Source organism: Aristolochia californica, unplaced genomic scaffold, assembly GCF_029961685.1.
Source record: "Aristolochia californica isolate CCGP_79_NKW_82.1479 unplaced genomic scaffold, dmAriCali1.0.hap1 SCAF_9, whole genome shotgun sequence".
Taxonomy (NCBI): domain Eukaryota; kingdom Viridiplantae; phylum Streptophyta; class Magnoliopsida; order Piperales; family Aristolochiaceae; genus Aristolochia; species Aristolochia californica.
Genome location: NW_027182290.1, coordinates 35,531,487 through 35,553,541, shown reverse-complemented (window position 1 = coordinate 35,553,541; position 22,055 = coordinate 35,531,487). Strand labels below are relative to the sequence as shown.

The window sequence follows — 22,055 nt, the reverse complement described above, 5'->3', positions numbered from 1 at the left end:
TAGTAACCGAAACCAATTTGATATTCTGTTAATTGCCCGCGAGGGGACACACTTGATAAGATTCTCCTGAGATTTCTGGCGAAAGTACCTCTGTACCCTTGAATGGCAAAATGTTAAGAGTGGGAAGAAAAATAGATAATATAATATTATTTTAATATAAATATAATAATTTTAATATATAAAAATATATACTTTTACTATTTACTTAAATAATTTAACTTATTTAAATATATTTACTATTTTAAATTAAAAATATATGTTACTCTATTATAGCTAACTAATCTACACGGTCCGGCTAGTTCAACCCAAGTGAACCTGAGTTTGACCCTTTTCAAGCAGCGGGCTGGGTGTTGCTGCATCACCCGGTTTCTTCCCTTTATTGATGGATACGGGCAAGCGTCTCGCCCTCGTCCATGAATTGAGGGCTGAGAAACCGGGTCATGCATTCGATCGGCGGCGGCGGAGGAGGAGGAGGAGGAGGAGGAGGTAATCTGAGGTAAACAGAAAAAACACAGCGAGAAATTCCAGAGACAAAAACAGAACAAACGAATCCGTCCATCCGTTTCGTTTCTATCCAAACTCCACGCCGTTGACGTCTTTCATCAACCGGGCTCTTTATTAATGTCACACACTCCCACATACTCCATCGCTGCATTTCCCGACTCCAGAGTGTTTTAGCTACTCTCCTCCCTCTTCACCAACCTTTCGTCTTCCTAACTGCTCTCCTTTCTTCTTCCTCTTCGATACTTGCTCTTCTATCCTAGTTTAGCTTCTTCTTATTTTGACGCATTCCCAAGATGGTGGTCAATGCCGGTGCCGTAAGGAATGCCGTAGGCGTAATAGGTACCTTCATTGAAGAGCATTAGATCTTTTGAATTCGTATTTTTTTTTCTTCTGCAGATTGGAACTTTTGTTCACCTGAGAAATGCTAATCGGCTTCCGGCGCACAACAACCTCTCATCGCAAAATACCCTTCCGTCGCAGAATGAATTTCCGTTGCAAAATCCAAACCCGACGCACATTCCGAACCCGTCGCCACATAACCCTCCGTCGCAACCAGACCTACCGTCCCGCCCAAAATCTCAACCCGAACCCCATGTTGAAAATCAAAACTCCCATCCCATGATCACACGATCCAAAAATAATATACACAAACCCAAAAGTCTCCCCCCAGATATGACTCCCCCTCCACGGGTCTTAATCACTGAAACCCAGGAAATTGAACCTACTTCATTCTCTACTGCCTCGAAAAATCCACATTGGAGACAGGCCATGATTGAAGAATTTCAGGCCCTCATCGATAATGGCACATGGGCTCTAGTTCCTCCACAACCCAACATTAACCTCGTGGGCTGCAAGTGGGTTTACCGAATCAAGAAACGGGCTGATGGGTCCATCGATCGCTACAAAGCCCGCCTCGTTGCAAAAGGCTTTCATCAATTGCCAGGTATTGACTATGATGCTACCTTTAGTCCAGTGGTCAAGGCCACAACCATTCGCACTGTTATCTCTTTTGCAGTATCACACAGTTGGCCTATACGACAACTAGATGTCAAAAATGCCTTTTTACATGGAAATCTACAAGAAACGGTTTACATGACCCAACCTCCTGGTTTCTCAGATCCATCATGTCCTGAGTTTGTATGTCATCTCCAAAAATCTCTTTATGGGCTCAAACAAGCACCCCGTGCTTGGTTCTCACGACTCAGCAATAAACTAGTAGAAATGGGTTTTACTGTTTCCAAGGCCGATACTTCCTTATTCATTTTCAGGTCAACACATACTGTTATTTTCTTACTCATATACGTTGATGACATTATCATCACTGGGCCTCACCAATCTTTTTTACACTCAATCATCACCAATCTTCAGCAAGATTTCGCCCTAAAAGATCTTGGGCCGCTTCACTATTTTTTGGGTATTGAGGCACTACATGATGATCGTGGACTTTTTCTCTCACAACAGAAATATATTTTTGACCTGCTCAAGAAAACCAATATGCTACAAGCTAAGCCAGTTAACTCCCCCATGTCCACAACAGCCAACTTATCAATATTCAAAGGTGATCCTTTCAGTGATCCTACTCTTTATCGCAGCACAGTTGGCTCTCTCCAGTATCTCTCTTTTACAAGACCCGACCTCGCCTTTGCAGTCAGCAAAGTATGCCAGTTCATGCAACGTCCAACTACAGAGCACTGGACCGCAGTCAAATGCATTCTTCGATATCTTAAGCAAACTATTCACCATGGCATTTTCATCCGCCGTAACTCATCCACAGAAATACATGCTTTCTCTGATGCCGACTGGGCCGGTTGTCCCGACGACAGACGATCTGTAAGTGGTTATTGTGTATATCTTGGTTCTAATTTAATATCATGGAGCTCCCGCAAACAACCAACGGTTTCACGATCCAGTACCGAAGCAGAATATCGTGCCATTGCTAATACCACTGCAGAAGTTATGTGGCTCCGCTCTCTTCTCATTGAACTCGGCATCTCAAGTCAACGTACAACTACACTCTGGTGCGATAATATAGGGGCCACATATCTCACGGCTAACCCTCTCTATCACTCACGCACAAAGCACATCGAACTAGACATTCACTTTGTGCGCGATCAGGTTGCCCAACGTCAACTACAGGTTCGTTTCATCTCCAGCGCAGATCAACTAGCTGACTCATTCACAAAAGCGCTTCCCACTGCACGTTTCTGCCAACTTCGAGCCAATCACAATGTACACGAGCTCCCATTGCGATTGAGGGGGCGTATTGGAACAACTGAATCTCAACAAACAGATAAAGCTAAACAAATAGATGAGGATGACGATTATGGAAGATAATCCAAGATATAACCAAATCTGTTCAAATTTAAATATTTTTCAAATATTTGTAACAGATGTATCTTATCTACTAAACTCCTATAAATACAAGTGCTTGTAGTCCTCCGAGTTTTTTTTCGCAGGCCGACATTTTATCAAATATGGAAGAAGAAAGACACGGAAAAGTTCAAAGCGGATCCATATCTAGCTACGATTTTGAACTGTGTTCTGTGGATATTCTACGGTCTCCCCATCGTCCACCCTAATAGCATCCTCGTTGTAACTACCAATGGTATCGGGTTCGTATTAGGGGCCGCTTTCCTCATTATTTACTTCACGTTCGCCAGCAAAAAACAAAGGGTAAGCTCTACCATTTCAAACATGCACTGTAAAGTACGTAATCTCTGATCTTGCATTGTTTTTCTTCGAATTGATGCAGTGGAGAATGATTGTGATCTTGCTGATTGAAGTAGCCTTCATCGCCGCGGTTGTCACCGTCGTTCTAACCCTCGCTCATACCCATACACTGAGATCACGCATAGTTGGAATTCTCTGTTTGATTTTCAACTGTGCAATGTATGCTTCACCCTTGACGATCATGGTAATCCTCTCCATTTCTTTGAGAAAAAACTATTTCTTTGATATCTTTATTAAGTCATTAATTTATTTGTTTTTTTTTTACAGAGAACCGTGATGAAGACGAAGAGCGTTAAGTATATGCCATTCTATCTGTCTTTGACAAATTTTCTGAATGGCATTTGTTGGACCATTTACGGTCTTATCGATTTTGATCCCTTCATTGTGGTAAGTACCTTCAAAATATAATCGCATTGCCTCCATTAAAGGTTAGTCGAAGCTTACATAATCGTGTTTTTCTTCTACAGATTCCCAACGGTTCAGGTGTGATTTTGGGAGCGATCCAGTTAATACTGTATGGCTGTTATTACAAGACAACAATTTGGGACGACGACGAAGACGAGAAGCGGGAGGTTCAGCTTCCAACGACTTCTGTTAGTCGCATGGAGTGAGAAGTGTAATGGGGTTTTTATCGTCGGTTTTGCTTAATCCGATGGTGAACAAAGCTATCTTGCATGTTTCGAAAAATAAAAGAGAATTGTTGCATTTCTGCTACAAATAGAGCTCTTTTTTTTCGCAAAAAACATCTTGAGAATACCTCAAAACATGTACCCGATGATCCATTTTCCCAAAACATTAAAAAGGACTTTCCTAGTTTTTGTGTTTTATTTAAACAGTTGGTTCCTGATGAAACCAGTTCTGTGTTTATGAAGCAACATTAGAATCAAGAGACTTTTAGGTTTTTACCCAATTTTTAAAATTTAATTAGATAAATGACGACAGTTTGAACTTATTTAGAAAAATACCCAACTTTGACCCATCAATTGTACATGTGTACAATCAAAGGTAACACGTCGCTATGTTATCATGGCACATAGGCACTAGGTGAGTCGATTGACATGTCACCATTCTAACACATCATCACCCATATAAGATGTCACATCATTAAATAGGTAAGAGTTAATTTTTTAAATTATTTTTTATAATTTATTATTTTAATATATAAGGTAATAAAAAGTGTATTGATAAATTTTATTTTAAAATCTAAAAGGTATTAACATGGATGATGACGTGGTTTGCCATGTTATATTTTAAATTGTGGTTTTTTTTTGTCATTTAATGACATGGCATCCTTCATGGGCGATGATGTGGCAACATGTAATCGGTCAAAGCTTACGTGTCACCTTTGACCGTACACATGTGTAATTGACCGGTCAAAGTTTAGTATTCTTCTAAATAAGTCCAATTGGTGGTCATTTATCTAAATAAATTTAAAAAATTGGGTAAAAACCTAAATTTCCCTAAAATGAACAGAGAAAAGACAAAGCTTCTCTTCATGTGGAAGTAATCTTAGAGCATGCAGAAAAATAAAAACAAAGCCAAGGCATCAAATTGACTTGATCAATATTAGGACATAATATGTGGATCAATTCGATCCCGTCTTTAGTTCCTTTGTTGTATCTCTTGTTTCAAGCAACAATTGATGAGTAGCTTTCATGAATATTTGTCTCAATCCAGACCACATTATTTGATGCGTCCATTACCTGTGTTAACTCTGGGACTGCCCCTCGAGTAAGAATGTTAATTTCAATCGCTCGACGAATTAATGAAACGAAGATTAAGATAATAAAGATGAGAAAAATACATTGGTAACTAATTACAAAAGAATGAAGGAAAAAAGGGTACATAGAGCATGATAAAGAATGAACAATTTGTTAGGAATTAGACGCTTTAATTCAATATTAATGAGAGCAAACACGAAAACACAAGATTTATAGAGGTTCGCCTCAAGGTGAGACTATGTCATGTCTTCTGCCGCTGTAATAATTCACTATAATGATGAAGTTGTTTACAAGAGAAATAATTTTAACGAGTGAGCTCACTATAATGTACGAGCTCAATTCCACAATATAGTAATCCTCCAGAGTCTTGTTGGATTGATAGGCCTAGATACACCCATTCGTCCTAAGTCATTAGATCATGATGTGTGCGTTTAATAATGCAAATACACCTTCCCTGGATCGATCTCCTTGGCTAGCATCTGGTTTCTTCATTTTGAATTTGAGCATGTCAATACAAACATCATTAAGTTTTGGTTAAAATATTGAAATATTTTATTATATTTATTATTTGATTTTCCATTGATCCAAGTAAACACAAAGATGCACTCCCCTTTTACTTTTTTCTTTTATTTTCAGGCTTTCCTAATCCCCTTTAATTTCATTCAAAGCAAAATCTAGGAGAGGCAAAAGAAAGCTAGAACGCTTAAAAGGAGATGCTTCATGCTTGTTTCTCTCTGAGGCTTTTTACATTAAGATGGAAAAGCGTTCAATCAAACTATACCCAGAACACGAAAAAGATTTAATAAAAGCCTCATGAAATGTCCTTTTAATTGATCTTAAATTCAGTTCACTAACCTTCAATCTTTGACCAGACTGAAAGGAACTGAAGCCTGAACAGTGCTTACCCATTAATGGATAGTTCAGTTGTTCAATTATGACTCCAGAGTTTATCCATTAAATGATTGTCTTGTAAGCACTGTTCCCTAGGGACCAAGAACAGTTCGTTAATTCCCTTGTGAATGCAGGACGGATCATTTATATCAAATACTGAAACGAGAACGATTCCGAGAGCTAATAATGATGCGAAGATGCGAAGATTAGAACAGGGTCTTCGCCTTTATTTTCGTAATCCGTTTTTTGTCAGAGATGAAGATTAACCAGAAAGTTGGGTGATTTTGCAGGCAGAGACATCTTCAGCAGTTCTCCAGTTTGGTAACACCACATGGTGGTGCCATGAATGCTCCTGATGACTCTAAAAATAAATTAAAGAAAAATTCTTCATTGGCCTAAAATGGAGTTTTCAACTTTGCGATTTGCAGTTTAAACATGTATTACTTTCTTTTTTTTTCGTTTTGCTATTTGTTCAATTCTTATATGTTTCAGATTTTTCTTTTTCTGCAAGCTCGAACCGATTTTTATATTCATTCAATCATTAATGCTTATTATTCTATGGAGTATGAAAGGGAACTGCATGTGGCCCCCTCCGGCACCGGCCAACCGTCCACTTTTACAGCAGTGGCCGAGATATTTCTAACACCTTTCAGAAATCCATTTCCGGCGTGAAGTTCTGTTCTTCTGATTCCGTGGAAGACTGAAAACTCTTTGATTGGTGTTGGTTTTCTAATCGAAGTCTAACAATGTGACGGTGAAAGTGTATATAAAAAGACAAACAGAAAAATATTGATATGGCACTGCCGCTATTAATAATAATCAAAGTCTCTCGTCAAGTCAAGAGCAGTGAAATCGTGAACTTGTGGAAGATTTTTTTACTTGTTGCAACTTCCACGCTCTAGAATCACCAGAATCACCAGAATCAACAAGGCAAGGGCGCTTTTTAAGAGATTGGTTGCGGAAAGGTACTCTGACCGTGAATCAACAAGTAGATAGAGGATTAGATGAGAAAGATCTGGAAAATATCAAAACAGAAAGGGATACGAGGTGAAAAGAAGAGAGGAGAGGGAGAACAGTAAAAAGAAAAAAAGGTCAAAGAAGGCGAGAGCAGATATAAACGATCGAGAAATGGAAACAGACAAGGGAAGAGAGAGCTATTAAGTGGAAGTTCTTCTTTACGAACGTTAAGATTTGAGTACTAAAGAAAATAACCAGTAGAAATTAAGTAAAATCATGATTTTTTTTTCTCAGTTTTCATCTTTCATTTGTTTTTTTCTGGTTAAAATTTGAGAAGGATAAATAAAGGAGGAGGAAAAACGCAAAATTTGAGAACCAGTATAGAACTGGAAAGTGTTGTAGAATAAAAAGTAGGGACTGCACGGGGCTGGGGAGAAGAAACAGAGTAGCGAGAGATTTTTTTTAAAAGGCGGAGAGAGAGAGAGAGAGAGAGAGACCGAGGTGGGTCAGAAACACACGCTGGGATCAGGCAATCCATGTGCCCACATGGATCATAATACAAGAGAGGTGAGAGAAACAGAGGAAAACAAACTGCCCCGAGAGGCAGAAGGCGGCAAAACACCCATTAACTCTAATCCAACCTCTTCCTCTATCTCCTACGGAAGCGTTGAGAGCAGGGGAAGAAAGAGCGGAACAGAGGCGGAAATGAAAGAGACTAGTGATGGGTTCGTGAGGGCGGATCAGATCGACCTAAAAAGCCTCGATGATCAGCTTGAGAGGCACCTCACACGGGCATGGACCATGGAGAAGAAGAAAGAGGAGAGGGTCGCCAGACAAGAGTGGGAAATCGATCCCTCCAAGCTTATTATAAAGAGTGTAATTGCTCGGGGCACCTTCGGAACTGTTCATCGAGGAATTTACGACGGACAGGATGTTGCATGTAAAAGCTCCGGACTTTGGATTGTAGTTGCTGTGCTGTTGTTTTTTGTTTTTCTGTCGTAGCACGTCTCTCTTTGTTTGTGGTCTGATCATCTGATTGTGGATGCATTGTAGGAGTCCTTCTGGGCTTTTGGATCTATTTTCTTTCATTTCCCCGAGAAACTTTTAACTGTTGAAAACATTTGGGGTTTCCGAAAAGCATTATGAGTTTCCTTGATCCTTTATTTCTCGGTTCCCTGTTCTGGGCTTTCTGGCGTTCATTTCTTCAGTACCTTTTTGCATTTTCGGTTCTCAGACCTTGCGTTTGTTTTTTTTTTTTTTTTTTTTTTTTATAGTTTTCCTCGGCCCAGGTATGAACTACCTGTCTCAAAGGCTATCTAGGCTCCGTTCTGGTTTTCCATTTCCCTTTTCCTGAGTGTTCCAGAATCCTGATACCAACGTAGTTGGACAGGGCTTTGATTGTGATGATGGTGGTGGGTGTCCTCTCTGAGACCTAGATCTTCCTCTTCTACGTCTTCTTTTTATTTAGGGCTTCGTTTCTTTTGTCCTCTTGTATGAGTGTGGAATTGGATTTAATCCATCCTCATCCATGTGCTTTTCAGCCATTGTAATTTTAGATTTTAGATGTTCTCTGTTGGTCTTGGATTTGGGCAACCAGTGGCCTTTCTGTTTCGTACTTGCATTATTCAGTTTGACCACCGAAGTATACAGTTTGTTTGTTGTAGAAGAACCCTTCATCTTGGTCAGATCCTGTATTAAGTCTTTGAGTTGGGAGCTGTATTTAGTCTTTGTCTTGGGTTCGATTAGCTAGACTGATTTACCGCTTTGTTTTGGAAATGTTCTTGTTTTAAGCAGGCCATATATTTCCATATTGATAAACTCTCATAGTTCTGGCTTTTCTCACCGACTTTAGTCTTTCAGATAATCCGTGACTTTCACAGTATTCACTGTGACTTTTACTGTTTTTGGTATCTTTTCCTAAGTGTTCATGTGATTCCAACTTTTTGTTGGTTCAGACCTTTCCAGTAATGTCAGTTTTGTGATTTCCTGGCAGTTGGAGATAAAAAAGTAATTGGATGGATTAGAGGAGAGTATTATATCATTTACTGAACTATGATGTTCCTAGGAAAGCACATATGCACAATGGAACTAGGCAACGTGCAGGACCAGTGGTTTCACAAGTTGAACAAGATGATTTGGCCGTAGTATTAGATTGAGTGTCAGTTTGCCCACTGTCCAAACTGTAGTCATTGTCAATACAGGACATTGCTCTAGTCCTCACAAGACCTCTCCTTTCCCACTCCCCACACTCCTTAACTGACCTATGAACGACTTTGTTTTATGGCAAGACAAGAGGAAATACCTGGCCTTTTTTTTTTTGTGGACATTTTATGGGCTGTTCTTTTTATCTTAATTGCCCATTGCAGGTCACTTGTCGTATCGTCGTTTCGTATGGCTATGATCCATCCATGATGGAAAACTGTATGTCTTTCATGGCTGGATCATGTTTACTGATGCTACTTGAATAGTTTAAGTATACTTTTTCCCTGGGAAATGGTCATTCAGGCATCTTCCACTGGTCTTAGCAATAAAGTATGTTACTTGAAGAAGCATGCTAGTACCAACACTGGTACCGCTACTTCAGTGTATATATGGTTCTTCTTTTTCAGGTAGTTCTTGTTGACATCACAAGATTTTCCCTCATACTATCTTACTCTTTGTGTGTAAATATTCAAGAAGATGAGGTGTGTCTCTTGCTGTTTGTTGATCAGTTCCATGTGGGTTCACTATGAAGAATTTTCTTTTTTTCAAGCTGCTCTATATTTTTGCGTTCTTTGATTATAATTGAAGAAAAACAAACATTCAACTTGGGTTTTAGTAACAGTGTGTCTCTGTCTTTAATGTTGTATATATAGTAAAACTGCTTGACTGGGGGGAGGAGGGACATAGAACAGAAGCAGAAATTGCTTCTCTGCGTGCAGCTTTCACACAAGAAGTTGCAGTCTGGCATAAGCTTGATCATCCTAATGTTACTAAGGTAACATTTAGTTTTTATGGATATCAGCAGTTTTCTTTGTTATAAATGCTTTCAGTAAAACCTCACAGTTGTCTTCTCTTTCTAAGTTTTTTGGATGAACTTGTAATTTCTTGAAGGGATGTACTTTGATCCTATCATGTCAGAGTGATTTAGTCACAGTTGATGGGACATCTTGGATGCTTCTATGTATCAAAATATTATTCCACTGCATGAACTTAATTGTTGAAATGGAGTTGCTTGTTTAGTAGGGCTGTAAGTCCTCCAGATGCAGAGCAACTTAGCATTATCAAATTCTGTTCATCTTTTTGGTCACTATTTCTTGACTTGTGTCTTGAAACAGATCGGTTTTTAATTGTGATAAAACTGAGAACAACAGGCATTAAAAAACACTTGTTCTCGCATACATATGCACCATCTCATAGGAGTGGTGAAATGCCTCATGCTGCACGTAGAATCTTCATTTTTTCTTTTCATATTATTTTCTTTCTAAAGCTCTTACTCAATGTAATATTTGCTTGTTATTCCATTTTGTTGTTTGTGTGGACCTTGTGTATGCCATTTTTTTTAATACATTTCACTGCAAGTCTAACTCATGGACTCTTATGTAGTTCATAGGTGCAACTATTGGCTCATCCGATTTAAATATACAAACAGAAAATGGCCAAATTGGCATGCCAAGTAATGTTTGCTGTGTTGTTGTGGAGTATCTTCCTGGAGGTGCACTTAAATCGTACCTCATAAAAAATCGAAGAAGGAAGCTTGCTTTTAAAGTAGTAGTACAGTTGGCACTTGATCTTGCTCGAGGGTAAAGTTTCTCCCCTAGCTCTTACTTCAATTACAAGTGTGTCACAATTGTAATCGTCCATTTATCAATTATCATTATTAAACAATTTTGTATAACGATTTTGTATTTAGGAAGAAGCTATTTTTGTAAAGCAAGCTAGTTATGTTTTTATAGGTTGAGTTATCTACACTCGAAAAAGATTGTTCACAGAGATGTGAAGACAGAAAACATGCTTCTGGATAAGACACGAACTGTAAAAATTGCAGATTTTGGGGTTGCTCGTGTTGAGGCTCAAAATCCTAATGACATGACTGGTGAGACGGGAACACTTGGTTACATGGCACCTGAGGTACTTGTTGTTGTATCCAGCATTCTTCCCAGTAGAATTTTATCTTTATAGTTTACCAGTTTTCTTTTCCTTCTAGTTGCAACAGTTTTGAGTCACTGGAAGTTCTCTTGTATGCTGTTGCTCATACTGACCGGAATAAATTATTATAGGTGCTCAATGGCAGCCCATATAATAGAAAATGTGATGTGTACAGCTTTGGCATCTGCTTGTGGGAGATTTATTGCTGTGACATGCCATATCCTGATCTTAGCTTCTCGGAAGTGACCTCTGCAGTTGTCCGACAAGTAAGCTGTGAATCCTTTAGTCCTTGAAATCCTTCTGTTTGGAGTTTTGAGCTATAAAAATTACCAATTGTCCTGGAATGGCAGAATTTGAGACCTGAGATCCCTCGCTGTTGTCCAAGCTCCTTGGCCAATGTGATGAAGAGATGCTGGGATGCAAACCCAGATAAGAGGCCTGAGATGGATGAAGCGGTAGCTATGTTAGAGGCGATAGACACATCCAAGGGCGGAGGGATGATACCTTTGGACCAGCAGCAGGGATGTTTGTGCTTCAGGAGATATCGGGGCCCGTAATGAAGATTCTTCTTGCAGAAATTTTTAGTTGGGCCCAGACATGGAAAATGAGCTCATGGTAATCACCATTTGTAATTAGAGGATGAAGCTTTGCAGTTATAGACATGGGATGGTTACCACTAGAAAGGAAGCTGGGCACATCATTGGCGTTTCTGGTTGCTGCACTCTGTGTAAAGGTTTTTTCTTCTTTGTGTATTTGATTGACTAGCCTGCTGTAGGGATTTGACTGGCTTTTCAACTACTTTGTAAGATGAGCTTCTATATTCTAATTATAATATGACGATTTGAATAATTGAGATTATGGTTTTTGATGACATGGATGAGTGGATTATCTTTTCAAAATATAGTGGAATGGACTTGTTCCATTGAAATAGAGCATGGACCATCATTTGCTTAGTTGTTCAGTTGAAATACATGAAATTCTCCTCTAAATCCGAAAGCAATGTATTGGGGGTTCCCTCATTTCTAACTCTGATGAATCCAACTGTGGAATGCACCAGCAGTTAGGTCGAATAGGGAGGTATACCAAAACTGATATATTTATTCAAAAACAAACACGAAAAGAACCGCTGAAGCTCAACCAAGCCAGGAGGTTCATTCATCGTGAAGAAACGATCTTGAGCAAAGTTCAGTGGATGGAAGAGAGAGAGGGAAGCTGAGGGAAAATGGATTGGCTGGAGTCCTAGGATCGTGTGTCTTAAGATGAAGATAAAAGAGATTGAATACTATAAATTAGCAGTTCATACTCGATTTCTCGTTCCTTAACAAGAAACAGGAAATTAATTCTTTAAAGTTTAAACTACCGTTTAAACTAAGAAAATATCTCTCTATCTTCACTAAATTTAGAAAGCAGAGAAGGAAACTTGCCTCTCCATGAATGTGCACCAATTGACCTCTTCTACTGAATTAAAGAAATCCTTTATTATCCCACTTACAGCCGATTACTTGCCTTCTGAAAGGTTTGGGCTAGCTATTTATGTCGACCAAAGCGTTTGCTGCAATGGTGCATTAATCACTATTGTTTGATGGAGGCGTGGTCTGATGTTTTCCTGCAGGTAGTCTCACTAATTTGGTTGCTTCTAGCAAAGAGGAAAATGGCGTATGGTCATTGCATTAATCACTATTCGTTATGGCGTACGGCCATTGGAAGCAGGCCGCAGAAGACGGGGGCAGCAGAAAAGATGAAGGAAGAGTAACCTAAGCATGCACTTCATCATCTCGGTTTGCAGGATCAAGATTATACCTTTGCAAATGGCTGTAACCATCGATCATCCCCATATGGAATCAAGCCTCTGCCCGCCGGTAGAGGCAAGCACGTCCAAGCTCCGATCATTCATTCATTTCCCAGACCCCGTGGCTTTCGAACTTGATCAGAGCCAACCTTGCCCGCTCCTTAAAAACTGCCGCCATCTCTGCTGCCACCATCAAGCGCAGCTTCTCCACTCCTCGCCTCAACAGTGCAGGCCAAGTGGATGAACCCCATGACGGTGAGTACACAGGCCATGCCCACATCGAGGTCCTTGCCGGGAGGGAGGCCCATGATATCCTGCACTCATTCTGGAGGCAACTTTTAGCAATTGAATCTGGGGGAGATCTGCTCCTACGCCGGGAGCTGTAGGTGGAGCCTGCTACCTGTGCAACGACAATGGAACCAAGATTCCGGTGGTGAAGCCAATTGATGAGAAACCAGGCATCTCCAAGAGTTTGGTTGGCTTCATCTTAGAGCCCGAAGGGCTGACCGGCCCCGCACGGGACGTTAAGAAAGCGGTCCGTTAGGTCGCTGCTTATCTCAACGAGCATGGTGGCTTCGCAGAGAGAGACACGACGGAAACATCCTGGTTAGGAAACAGAGCCATTCGACTGGTTTAGACGGCTACTCGAATCATGGTTACGTTTCCACTGGTTTGGGCAGCTACCCGAATGATGGTTAAATTGTAGTTGGCCTGGTGTGGAAACAGAGCCATTCGACTGGTTTTGACAGCTATTTGAATGATTAAACTGGTCTGGGCAGCTACTTGAATGACGGTTGCGCTGCAGGTGGAACGACGGAGCTAGTTCCCATCGAACATGGGCTGTGTTTACCAGAGTCCAACGAAGATCCTTACTTTTGAGTGGTTGGACTGGCCGCAAGCCTTTGTTCCCTTTTCTGAAGCCGAATGCGAATATACTAATGCTCTCGATCCAACAAGAGACACCGAGCTTTTCCGAACTGAATTGCCCTTGTTAGAGGAGCCGTCCATCCTGGTTCTTGTTCTCTGCGCCATTTTCTTTCGGCGAGCCTCTGCCCGGCAGACATCCGAAACATGATGACGAGAGAGTTCGGCGGCGACAAGGAGGAGCCGAGCGTGTTGGAGACCAAAGCCACCATGGGTAGGGCATTTCCAGGAGAAGATGATACTGGCGACCTGGATGACTGCTAGTTCGAGATCGACTGTCGAGGAGATTGATTTCTCCAGCTTTGCACCGGAGCTTTCCAGACTACTACAAATTCAACGAACTCCTTCGGATAAGCCTCCTTGAATGTCACCAAAGCCTAGTCCACCTCTACACGCGGAAGACAATGACAATGAGAGTGATGAAGAAGAAAAACAACCTTGTTCACGATGATGAAAACGACGATCGAGGTCATGTCGATGCAGGTATACTAACAACGACCGTGACAATGACGAGCTCAATGCAGTATTGCCAAGGAGTATGAGTGTATCAGGAGGGATTTCTTTCAAGGTCATGAACGTAGCTTCCTGACACTTGTCCACGAGCATATATTAATCACTCTCTCCATTCACTATCATGCCTTTGGTTACTATGTCACAATTGAATCAGAACCGTTTTCTTATGAACCACAGCGCTTGCCAAGTTACGAGTTTCCAGTTTACAGATTTCCAGGTCACTAAGCTTAGAACAAACTACTGAACGTAGCAGCAGGAAGAAGGCCAGTGGTCACATATAAGGGATGCAATCAATACAATTGGATTACATTTGCATCCTAGGCCGTCGTGACATAAAGCTGAGAGACGCTGTTCTTCTATGAACAAGGAAACCGGACTTAAAAACAAGAGATCGATAAAACAGGGTGCAGTTGAGCTTGCACGGCCATGGCAGGACTGAACAGCTGAAAAGCTACAATAAAACCATCAGAGTGAAACAAAATTCAAAAATTATTATGCACTGAGACAATACACAAAATAAACATTACATGATAACGATTTGATTGATTGAGTTCAAAGCTTTACAATCAAGATGTTCGTGGCAGCCGCTTAGCTATTTCCTGTAGAAGTAAAAGACAGACATAAGCACAGAGAGAGAGAGAGAGAGAGTCCAACATAATCATGCCCGTAAAGGAATTTTGAGCAGGCTTTGAACTACCAAAATAAGTTTGGTTATTTACTTTCATATTTAAATTAAGTTCCTTTTCACGTACAAAACAATTAATTAGTTATAATCTATTTTTTACTCAATTAAACAACAGGTTAAAACCAAACACTTCAACATTCTCATCTTTAACCTGCCATCTTGAGGAAACATATAAATAAATGATTCTTTATGGAATTCTGGACAAATTTCAAATAAATTATAGTAAAGGTTTCCTAAATGTTTCAGAAACATCTCCTTGAAGTTTTTCCAAAGGTTTCTCAGAAATTTAGGTGAAGTGTCATTTTAGTATCCAAAACAAATCTCCAAGTAAATGAGATTCCAACCCCAAAGCAACATTTTCAACAATTCAAATAATCTCTGAGTAGCTTACTAAATAGTTCCAAAATCCTAATCGCTACTTAAAACCAAGCAACTTTCTCCTCTCCTTGAAACCATATCTGCAATTTGTTCCATAAGTCTTCTCTTTTTTTTTTTTTGAATGTTGATTACACACACACTCTACCTCCAATACTTGAAGGTGAAACTTGAACTCAAGACCTCATATTACAAAGTCCCTCATGTGACCGTTGAACTACAGTTGAACTAAAGTCCCAATCACAAGTTCACCATTGGAATCTCCCAGTTTGTGAACAGTATCAAAGATTCATAATACACACCCAACCATCCATACCACCAATTTGGTAATTAAGACCTGAATAATCCCTCATAAGCCCGTCTAGTGATCTCCACTTCTCTTCTTCCATTTCCTCTCTTTCAGTCTCTGTAGAGAAGGTGTTCACTCTTTCATCCCCTCATTTCACCAATAATTTTTTTGCCAGTTATCAAACAACCTCGAAGGTCACTAGGACAGGCCAAATACTTTGTTAGAGATGGCTACAAAATGAATACAATATGGAGGAAGAGTTAGTCACTGAATTTTGCTTGCAGTTAATGTTGTAAACAAGGTGATCTGAGGCAGAGATGAGGTGTGGCACAAAATTGCTAATGCAGCAATCTATGTGGGACTAGCAAAAAGATCATGCTAAAATTTCTGTCCAAGCTCTCAGCCTTGTCCTTCCTATAACTTTTGGCAAATAAACAATGACATCTGCATAAGTTATGCCGTAATCTCTGGCTAAGCTCTAAGTTCACACCAATCCTGTTCTTCTCTGCTAAGCTCTAAGTTCACACCAATCCTGTTCTTTTCTGCTAAGCTCTAAGTTATGCGAACTTTGCTTAAGTTGTCTTTTCTGCTTCCCTACTGATTTCTTTCATTAATAGCTATTCTTTTTTTGATTGAGTTCCATACAACACTAAAAGGAAGAATGAACGTCCGCCTTATTATCTACTTGCTAAATATAAATAAAAATATTTTAACCAAAATGAAAATTGTTGAATGCTGGACAAGGGTACTTTGTCATTTCACCTTATAACATTGTCACTCTAGAGGAGTATGTCCGATTTGGTAAGGGATTCATATGGTTAAATTTTTAGTTTATTCTGAGTTGCCATTAGGGAGTAATGGAGAGTTTAGGGTAGAGGGGCATTTATGTACTTTTGTCCTATTATCACTTAAGTGCCTATTATAGAAGAGAGGTAGATATTAGACATCCTAATGAGTGCCAGAATTGCCACACCTGTCTCTCTCCTCTATCTTTTTAATTTTACACTTTAAAAAATATATATTAATGAGAATAATCCCACACTGATTAAAGTCCGGAAAAATCCTTTGGTTAATATTAGTTGGACTGGAAAAAATCCTCTGGTTAATAAAGGAGGACTGGAAAAATCCTTCGGTTAATCATTGGTTGAAAAATTGCTTCTTAACTTTGGCTAACCATTCTAGGATGTATGTGTACCCAACTTTAAAGAAAACATTACCATCTCAGGTTGTTTGGAAAAATCCTACTTCACATAAAATGTTTGCTATAGCTCGTAGTATAGAATATGACTCCCATTTACCAGAACTATGCTGGATGACAATGTCCCTGAAGCTCAAGAAAATTAAGCCTACAGGCAACATTGAGTTCAGATGATCTAGGAGCTCCATTCAACATCGACTAAACATTCCACAACAGATGACAACTCCTTGCAACCACCATCAGCAATTTATTCATCCAATATCTACTAAAGGAACCCAAACATTTTTATTTTCTTCTTGAGATTAGTAACAGTAGACACCTACGAAACCATTGACTTCAGTGAGACTTGAACCCCGGATATCAAGTTAAAAAACTACACATGGCCATTGAGCCCAAGGCTCAATCCCCAGGATCCCATGCACTGTGCTTTGAGCCGTTAGGTAGACATGAACTGCATCAGATTACAAGCTCAGAACGCCTTTTTTGTTTACTAGATAAAATTTGCAAGAAACTGTTTTACAGTTTTTTTCAACTGTAATAAAGATAAGAATGCAACAATCTTTTACTTTAAAGTAGTAATTGGTATTTGACACTTCCTTTATACGTTTCTCATCCTGATCCTTGTACATCCATTTGTCACACATTTTTGACAAATATAAGCATTAACATACCATTCTCCATGAACACTATAATTATTCGTGTAGAATGAAAATATAACATAGGATCCAAAATAATGGAACAACCTGTACTACATAAAAGCATGTAAGTTATATTTTAATATACTAGCATGAGAACAATTAAAACAGTAACAATTGGAAAATTTACATCCACCAACAAAAAGATCAATAAGGAAATGAAACAAATAGATAGTCTTCACTGATGATATACACCATCTAGTGTATGCTGGTAAGAAAACTACAGCAGTTAAGTCTGACACTTACCTCGAATAACTGATTTATATTATCGGCTGTCTTTGCAGATGTCTCAATGAAAAACATTCCATTCTTTTCTGCATAGTCTACACCATCCTTCAGGAACAAGATATTTAGATGTCAAATAACAGTCTTTAAGCTGTAGCTATCCTAACAAATAGGGTCCATATATTTTATACAAATCAAGCTTAAGAATGTAAACATACTTGCACTGAAACTTTACGGTTTTCGTGAAGATCAGCTTTATTACCCACTAAAGCCATGACAATGCCTGGGCTTCCATGCTTTTGCAGCTCCTGTTACATGGGATAGGGCATGAATCGTTCAATATAAGATTGAAAAAATAACTATCAACCCATTGCTTCCACAACAAGTACCTTAACCCAATATTGGGCTTTGTTAAATGACTCTGGGACTGTGATGTCATACACAACAACTGCAACAGCAGCTCCACGGTAGTAAAGAGGTGCCAGTGCAGCATACCTGATAAAAAACAAAAATGTAATTGAATGGATTGTAGTCTTAAAACAAAACAATGTGGAACAATTTTCTTTCCAGAATGATGTGAGAATTACAATATAACAAAGAGTGGCAAAAGAAGAGAAAAAAGAAGGGAAGGAAGCAATAACGCTAAACCTCCTTGCCACTAGCAAAGAAAGAGAAATACATGCAACCAACAAGAAAATACAATAAGCAGTAAAAGGGTTGCAAATAATAAGGCAATCGGTGTCCCACTCCATGTCGAACCAGAGAATCTGAATGGGGTTTACCACAATCAAGTGGATGGAGCCAAGAGACGGACAAAGAACTGGAAAGTCTCATACTTCCTCAAAAAAGAGAGGCAGAATCCAAAAGATGAAAAATAAAGATTCACAGAAAAACAACCTTACTCCCTCGACATGAAATTTGAAAATTCTCAAGATTCTTTTTTTTTTTCCTTTTTTTTTTAAATGTGCAAATGTTCAAAATGTAGGCTTTAAAAAGCAGACAAGTCGTGGAACTATTCTATGACTCTACCTCTCCTGGCCTGCAGTATCCCATATTTCAAATTTCACAGTAGTGGAATCTTGCAGAGCTATTGTTTGAGATAAGAATGATGCACCAACTGTCACCTGAAACCAATTTTGTCATCAGGGACATAAGATAACAACTGTAAATCATTTGGTGAAGAGAATCGATACTTATACTGGCTGAGGAACAAGAGAACATTAAGTTCAGTTGCATCATGAAATTGGTTATATTGCATAAATAAGCAAAAATATATTCATACCTTTGATGTTGGATCAAACTGACCACGAACAAAGCGCAGAACAATACAGCTTTTACCAACACCAGAATCCCCCAAGAGCACCAACTGTATTATGATTGTTACAGTCAAAGCCCACAACAGAAATAAAAAATCTCATGACCCATAAAATAGAAAACAATGCCTGAAGCAAACAGGCGGAGACAACAATGTGAAAAAGTGCACTATAAAAATAAAAGAAAATAGGTGGATACTCTTTCCATAATATGAAGGTTCATATGAAGTTTGTAATGTAGTGCCAGTCCCAAGATTAGAAAAAAAGTCCAAAGAATACAAATATTTGTAAGATAACATTCAGTGAACATTTATTTGTTTGTCGAGGGAAAAATCAATTGCGTTTGAACAAAAAAAGTTGAAGGATATAAGAAAGTGTCAGACAAGCAAGAGCAAAAATAAGAAGAAAAGCAAAAGATTAAAAAAATTATATGATACAATATATGCATGTATGGAACTTGTATAAAGCTTATACAACACGTATCTCATGGGAATACGTAAAGTAATGCACTGGTAATGACACTGAGGTGACTATCACAAATTCTAATGACGGAAGTTCCAAGTAAAGAAAAACACAAAGGTGGCTCTTATGTTTGCATAACCAGTGTGGATTACTATCTCACAACAATGGTCTGTTTGTTCTTAAACTGGCAGCTCCATCCAAGCAACCAAGCTATGTCAGTGATATCAACATCCAGTACTGAAACGAAATGCTGCATCACTCCCATTTGTGCACTTAACAAATCCCCAGAACAATAATACTAACCAACATGCATTTTTCAAAACAACAAACATGAAACTTTCGGACTACAGGTAGAAGCAACAAAATAGCTCCAAATCAAAATTTACTAACACTAAAGTTGTTTGCACTCTTTCTCTCCTCACGAGGAACTCTCTAGCTTTCCACCTCAGAACCTAGAACTTGTCTCAGGGGAAATTCACATAGCAGCTTTTCAATATTTACAAGAGCAGGTTTCAGAAAAATCTACCACATTAACCAAAAAAAGAAGTTCCAATCCACTATTTCAAAAACATATGTTAGAACAACTTAGGCTACTGGGAATAAATAGTTCAAGAAATATGGTTACCTACTGAATATGCTAAGAGCAAGATATTGAGATGAATTGTGGATGTACTTTCATTGGTCAATATAATAAAAGAAACCAACAGCCATTAGGCTCACCAACAAAAACATGGCATTTGCTTGTTTAACATAGAAAAGCCACTGCAGCAGAAGCCACTTGGCTTGGATAAAGCAGAATCTTAGGGTCAAAACAACCTAAGAAAAAATTGTAGTCTGCAACCTTTAGACCATGATATAATATAATCAAAGGCAGTTAGATGATATAGAAACATACAGATTTAGTTGCCCAGCAGCTCAGAGATCCTATCTATAGACATTTCTAGAGAAAGGCAAAGTCAAATACTGAAACATCTTTAAAGGCCTAAAAGAAAGATAAGTATACCTTCACCCTCAAGTTTTTTGAGTCAGCACTTGCAGAGTTTTCTAAATTTGCACCTAGCTGCCCAGAATTTCTATCTATCAAACATTCCCAGCATAAATATGTTAAAGATAACAATGTGGTTAACGATGACAAGAATTAGCAGTAATATTGTTACTCTTCAATGCCAGAAAACGTTTTGAAAAATATAATAGAGCATAATAGTAGACAGAACCTAGAGGGTGGAAATAGCTGCATCCATGATCTGTGATAATAGAAGGAACCAAGAGGGTAGAAAGTTCAAAATTGCTCCTAGATCTCTCAAGTATAAGAGTGGGTGCCATAACATATTCAAACACTCTTTATAATATCTTCATCCAAGTGACAGAATTTCGTCGTGGTAATTAATTTAAAGTAATTTGAAACAGAATATTGACGAAGAAACAACTCAGTACTTCACAGACATCCAGAAAATGCAAGTAAATAAGACGTGCATATTGTGCAAGGGTGATTAAGACTTCAGGAGGTAGATAAGAAAAATAGCAAAAAAAACTTTTTAAGTCTAATTACACCAAATAAAGAGTGCAGCCTCCAACAAATTAGAGCGCGAATTTCAGAACAAAAGAACCGGAATTAAGTCAGGAAGTTCTCGAGTAGCGTCTAACTATTTTGAAAGGCCCAAGAAACTCAAATACGCCTGAATCACTAAATCGATTCCATTTTTACTTCCAATGATGAATTTCGAAGCATCGAGATCATCACCCAGGCATAACTCTAAGCATGCACGATGAGACGAAAAAAACGAAAGAAGCCACGAACGGATGATTCAATTTAGAGATACAACCTGGGAGAGAGGACGAGCAGCCCATGGCGCCTAGACTCCGTGTCAATCAGCAATAAGCGAGGACCTAAGAGCGAGAATTTTATATTACCGTGTGATAAGGAACAAGACAAGTATGGCCACCCTGCGACGCTACCATAGTACCTCGCGTGCTTATAACTACACATATATATATATATATATATATATCAACGATCATCAGACGCTGGGCTTGCTTTCTGCAAGCACAAACACACTCCCTGATTTTCTACAATCCAACACACCTTTTAGCCTTTTTAATGAAAAATAAAGAAAATCTATTTTTTTAATAAAAATTTGACTAAAAATTCGTGTGGGTGTGACTTTTAGTAAAAATATATTTTATTTGAAATAAAATTATTAAAAAACCAAGGTATTTTCATCAAATCATAAAAACAAAGACAAACAAAATAAAGTCTTCTTCAGCTTTTGGCAGTGCATATTCTCAAAGAGAAAAGGAAATATGAAAAAATAGAATTTAGAAAGATAAAAAAAAGAGAAATCATAGAGAAAATTTTATCATAGCATAAAAATATTCAAATTTAAATTATTTTAATATAAAAAATATAAAAGTACTGATTTAAACTCAAATTCGTAGAAATACTAAAATCATAGTATGCTTATTTATAATAAATTTATAAATAAAAGTCTATTGATAATATTGATTTTAATTGGTAAATAAAAGTCATATCAATAATATTTTAATAGCTATAAATATTTAAGTTCTTAGACTTGTATATAATTTTAATCATTAAAAAAATTAAATTTATTATTTTTATCTTATTCCACTTTCTTTGTGCAAACGAGATAAACCACAT

The 22,055-nt window shown here is 38.5% G+C and overlaps 2 protein-coding genes across 4 annotated transcripts; one reads left to right on the top strand and one right to left on the bottom strand.

Annotated features, from left to right (window-relative positions):
* The first annotated feature begins 7,242 nt into the window (after positions 1-7,242).
* Positions 7,243-11,802, top strand: LOC137940499 (serine/threonine-protein kinase 52-like). Its single transcript, XM_068785600.1, has 6 exons — positions 7,243-7,743; positions 9,659-9,780; positions 10,389-10,585; positions 10,739-10,913; positions 11,063-11,197; positions 11,282-11,802. The coding sequence occupies exons 1-6, from the start codon at positions 7,350-7,352 to the stop codon at positions 11,486-11,488; spliced, it is 1,230 nt and encodes a 409-aa protein (XP_068641701.1). The 5' UTR covers positions 7,243-7,349; the 3' UTR covers positions 11,489-11,802.
* A 2,500-nt stretch (positions 11,803-14,302) lies between these two features.
* LOC137940471 (ras-related protein RABF1) lies at positions 14,303-21,333 on the bottom strand. Of its 3 annotated transcripts, none has more exons than XM_068785549.1 (9): positions 21,223-21,333; positions 20,403-20,476; positions 18,907-18,990; positions 18,654-18,748; positions 18,014-18,119; positions 17,843-17,932; positions 17,646-17,732; positions 14,685-14,756; positions 14,303-14,608 (listed from the first exon to the last, which is right to left on the bottom strand). In XM_068785549.1, the coding sequence occupies exons 1-8, from the start codon at positions 21,245-21,247 to the stop codon at positions 14,724-14,726; spliced, it is 594 nt and encodes a 197-aa protein (XP_068641650.1). In that variant the 5' UTR covers positions 21,248-21,333; the 3' UTR covers positions 14,303-14,608; positions 14,685-14,723. The 3 variants fall into 3 exon arrangements, with proteins under 3 accessions (XP_068641650.1, XP_068641651.1, XP_068641652.1); XM_068785550.1 differs by having other exon boundaries at positions 14,303-14,600; XM_068785551.1 differs by having other exon boundaries at positions 14,722-14,756.
* Positions 21,334-22,055: the final 722 nt, after the last annotated feature.

Bases quoted from the DNA above. Each gene is read 5' to 3' on its own strand.
- LOC137940499 (XM_068785600.1), top strand. From the start codon at position 7,350: ATGGATCATAATACAAGAGAGGTGAGAGAAACAGAGGAAAACAAACTG. The intron at 7,744-9,658 runs GTAAAAGCTCCG...TTGTATATATAG, and splicing joins CGACGGACAGGATGTTGCAT to TAAAACTGCTTGACTGGGGG. The intron at 9,781-10,388 runs GTAACATTTAGT...ACTCTTATGTAG, and splicing joins ATCATCCTAATGTTACTAAG to TTCATAGGTGCAACTATTGG.
- LOC137940471 (XM_068785549.1), bottom strand. From the start codon at position 21,247: ATGGGCTGCTCGTCCTCTCTCCCAG. The intron at 18,991-20,402 runs GTATACTTATCT...ATCATAATACAG, and splicing joins CAAAAAACTTGAGGGTGAAG to TTGGTGCTCTTGGGGGATTC. The intron at 17,733-17,842 runs GTATGTTTACAT...TTGTTCCTGAAG, and splicing joins ACCGTAAAGTTTCAGTGCAA to GATGGTGTAGACTATGCAGA.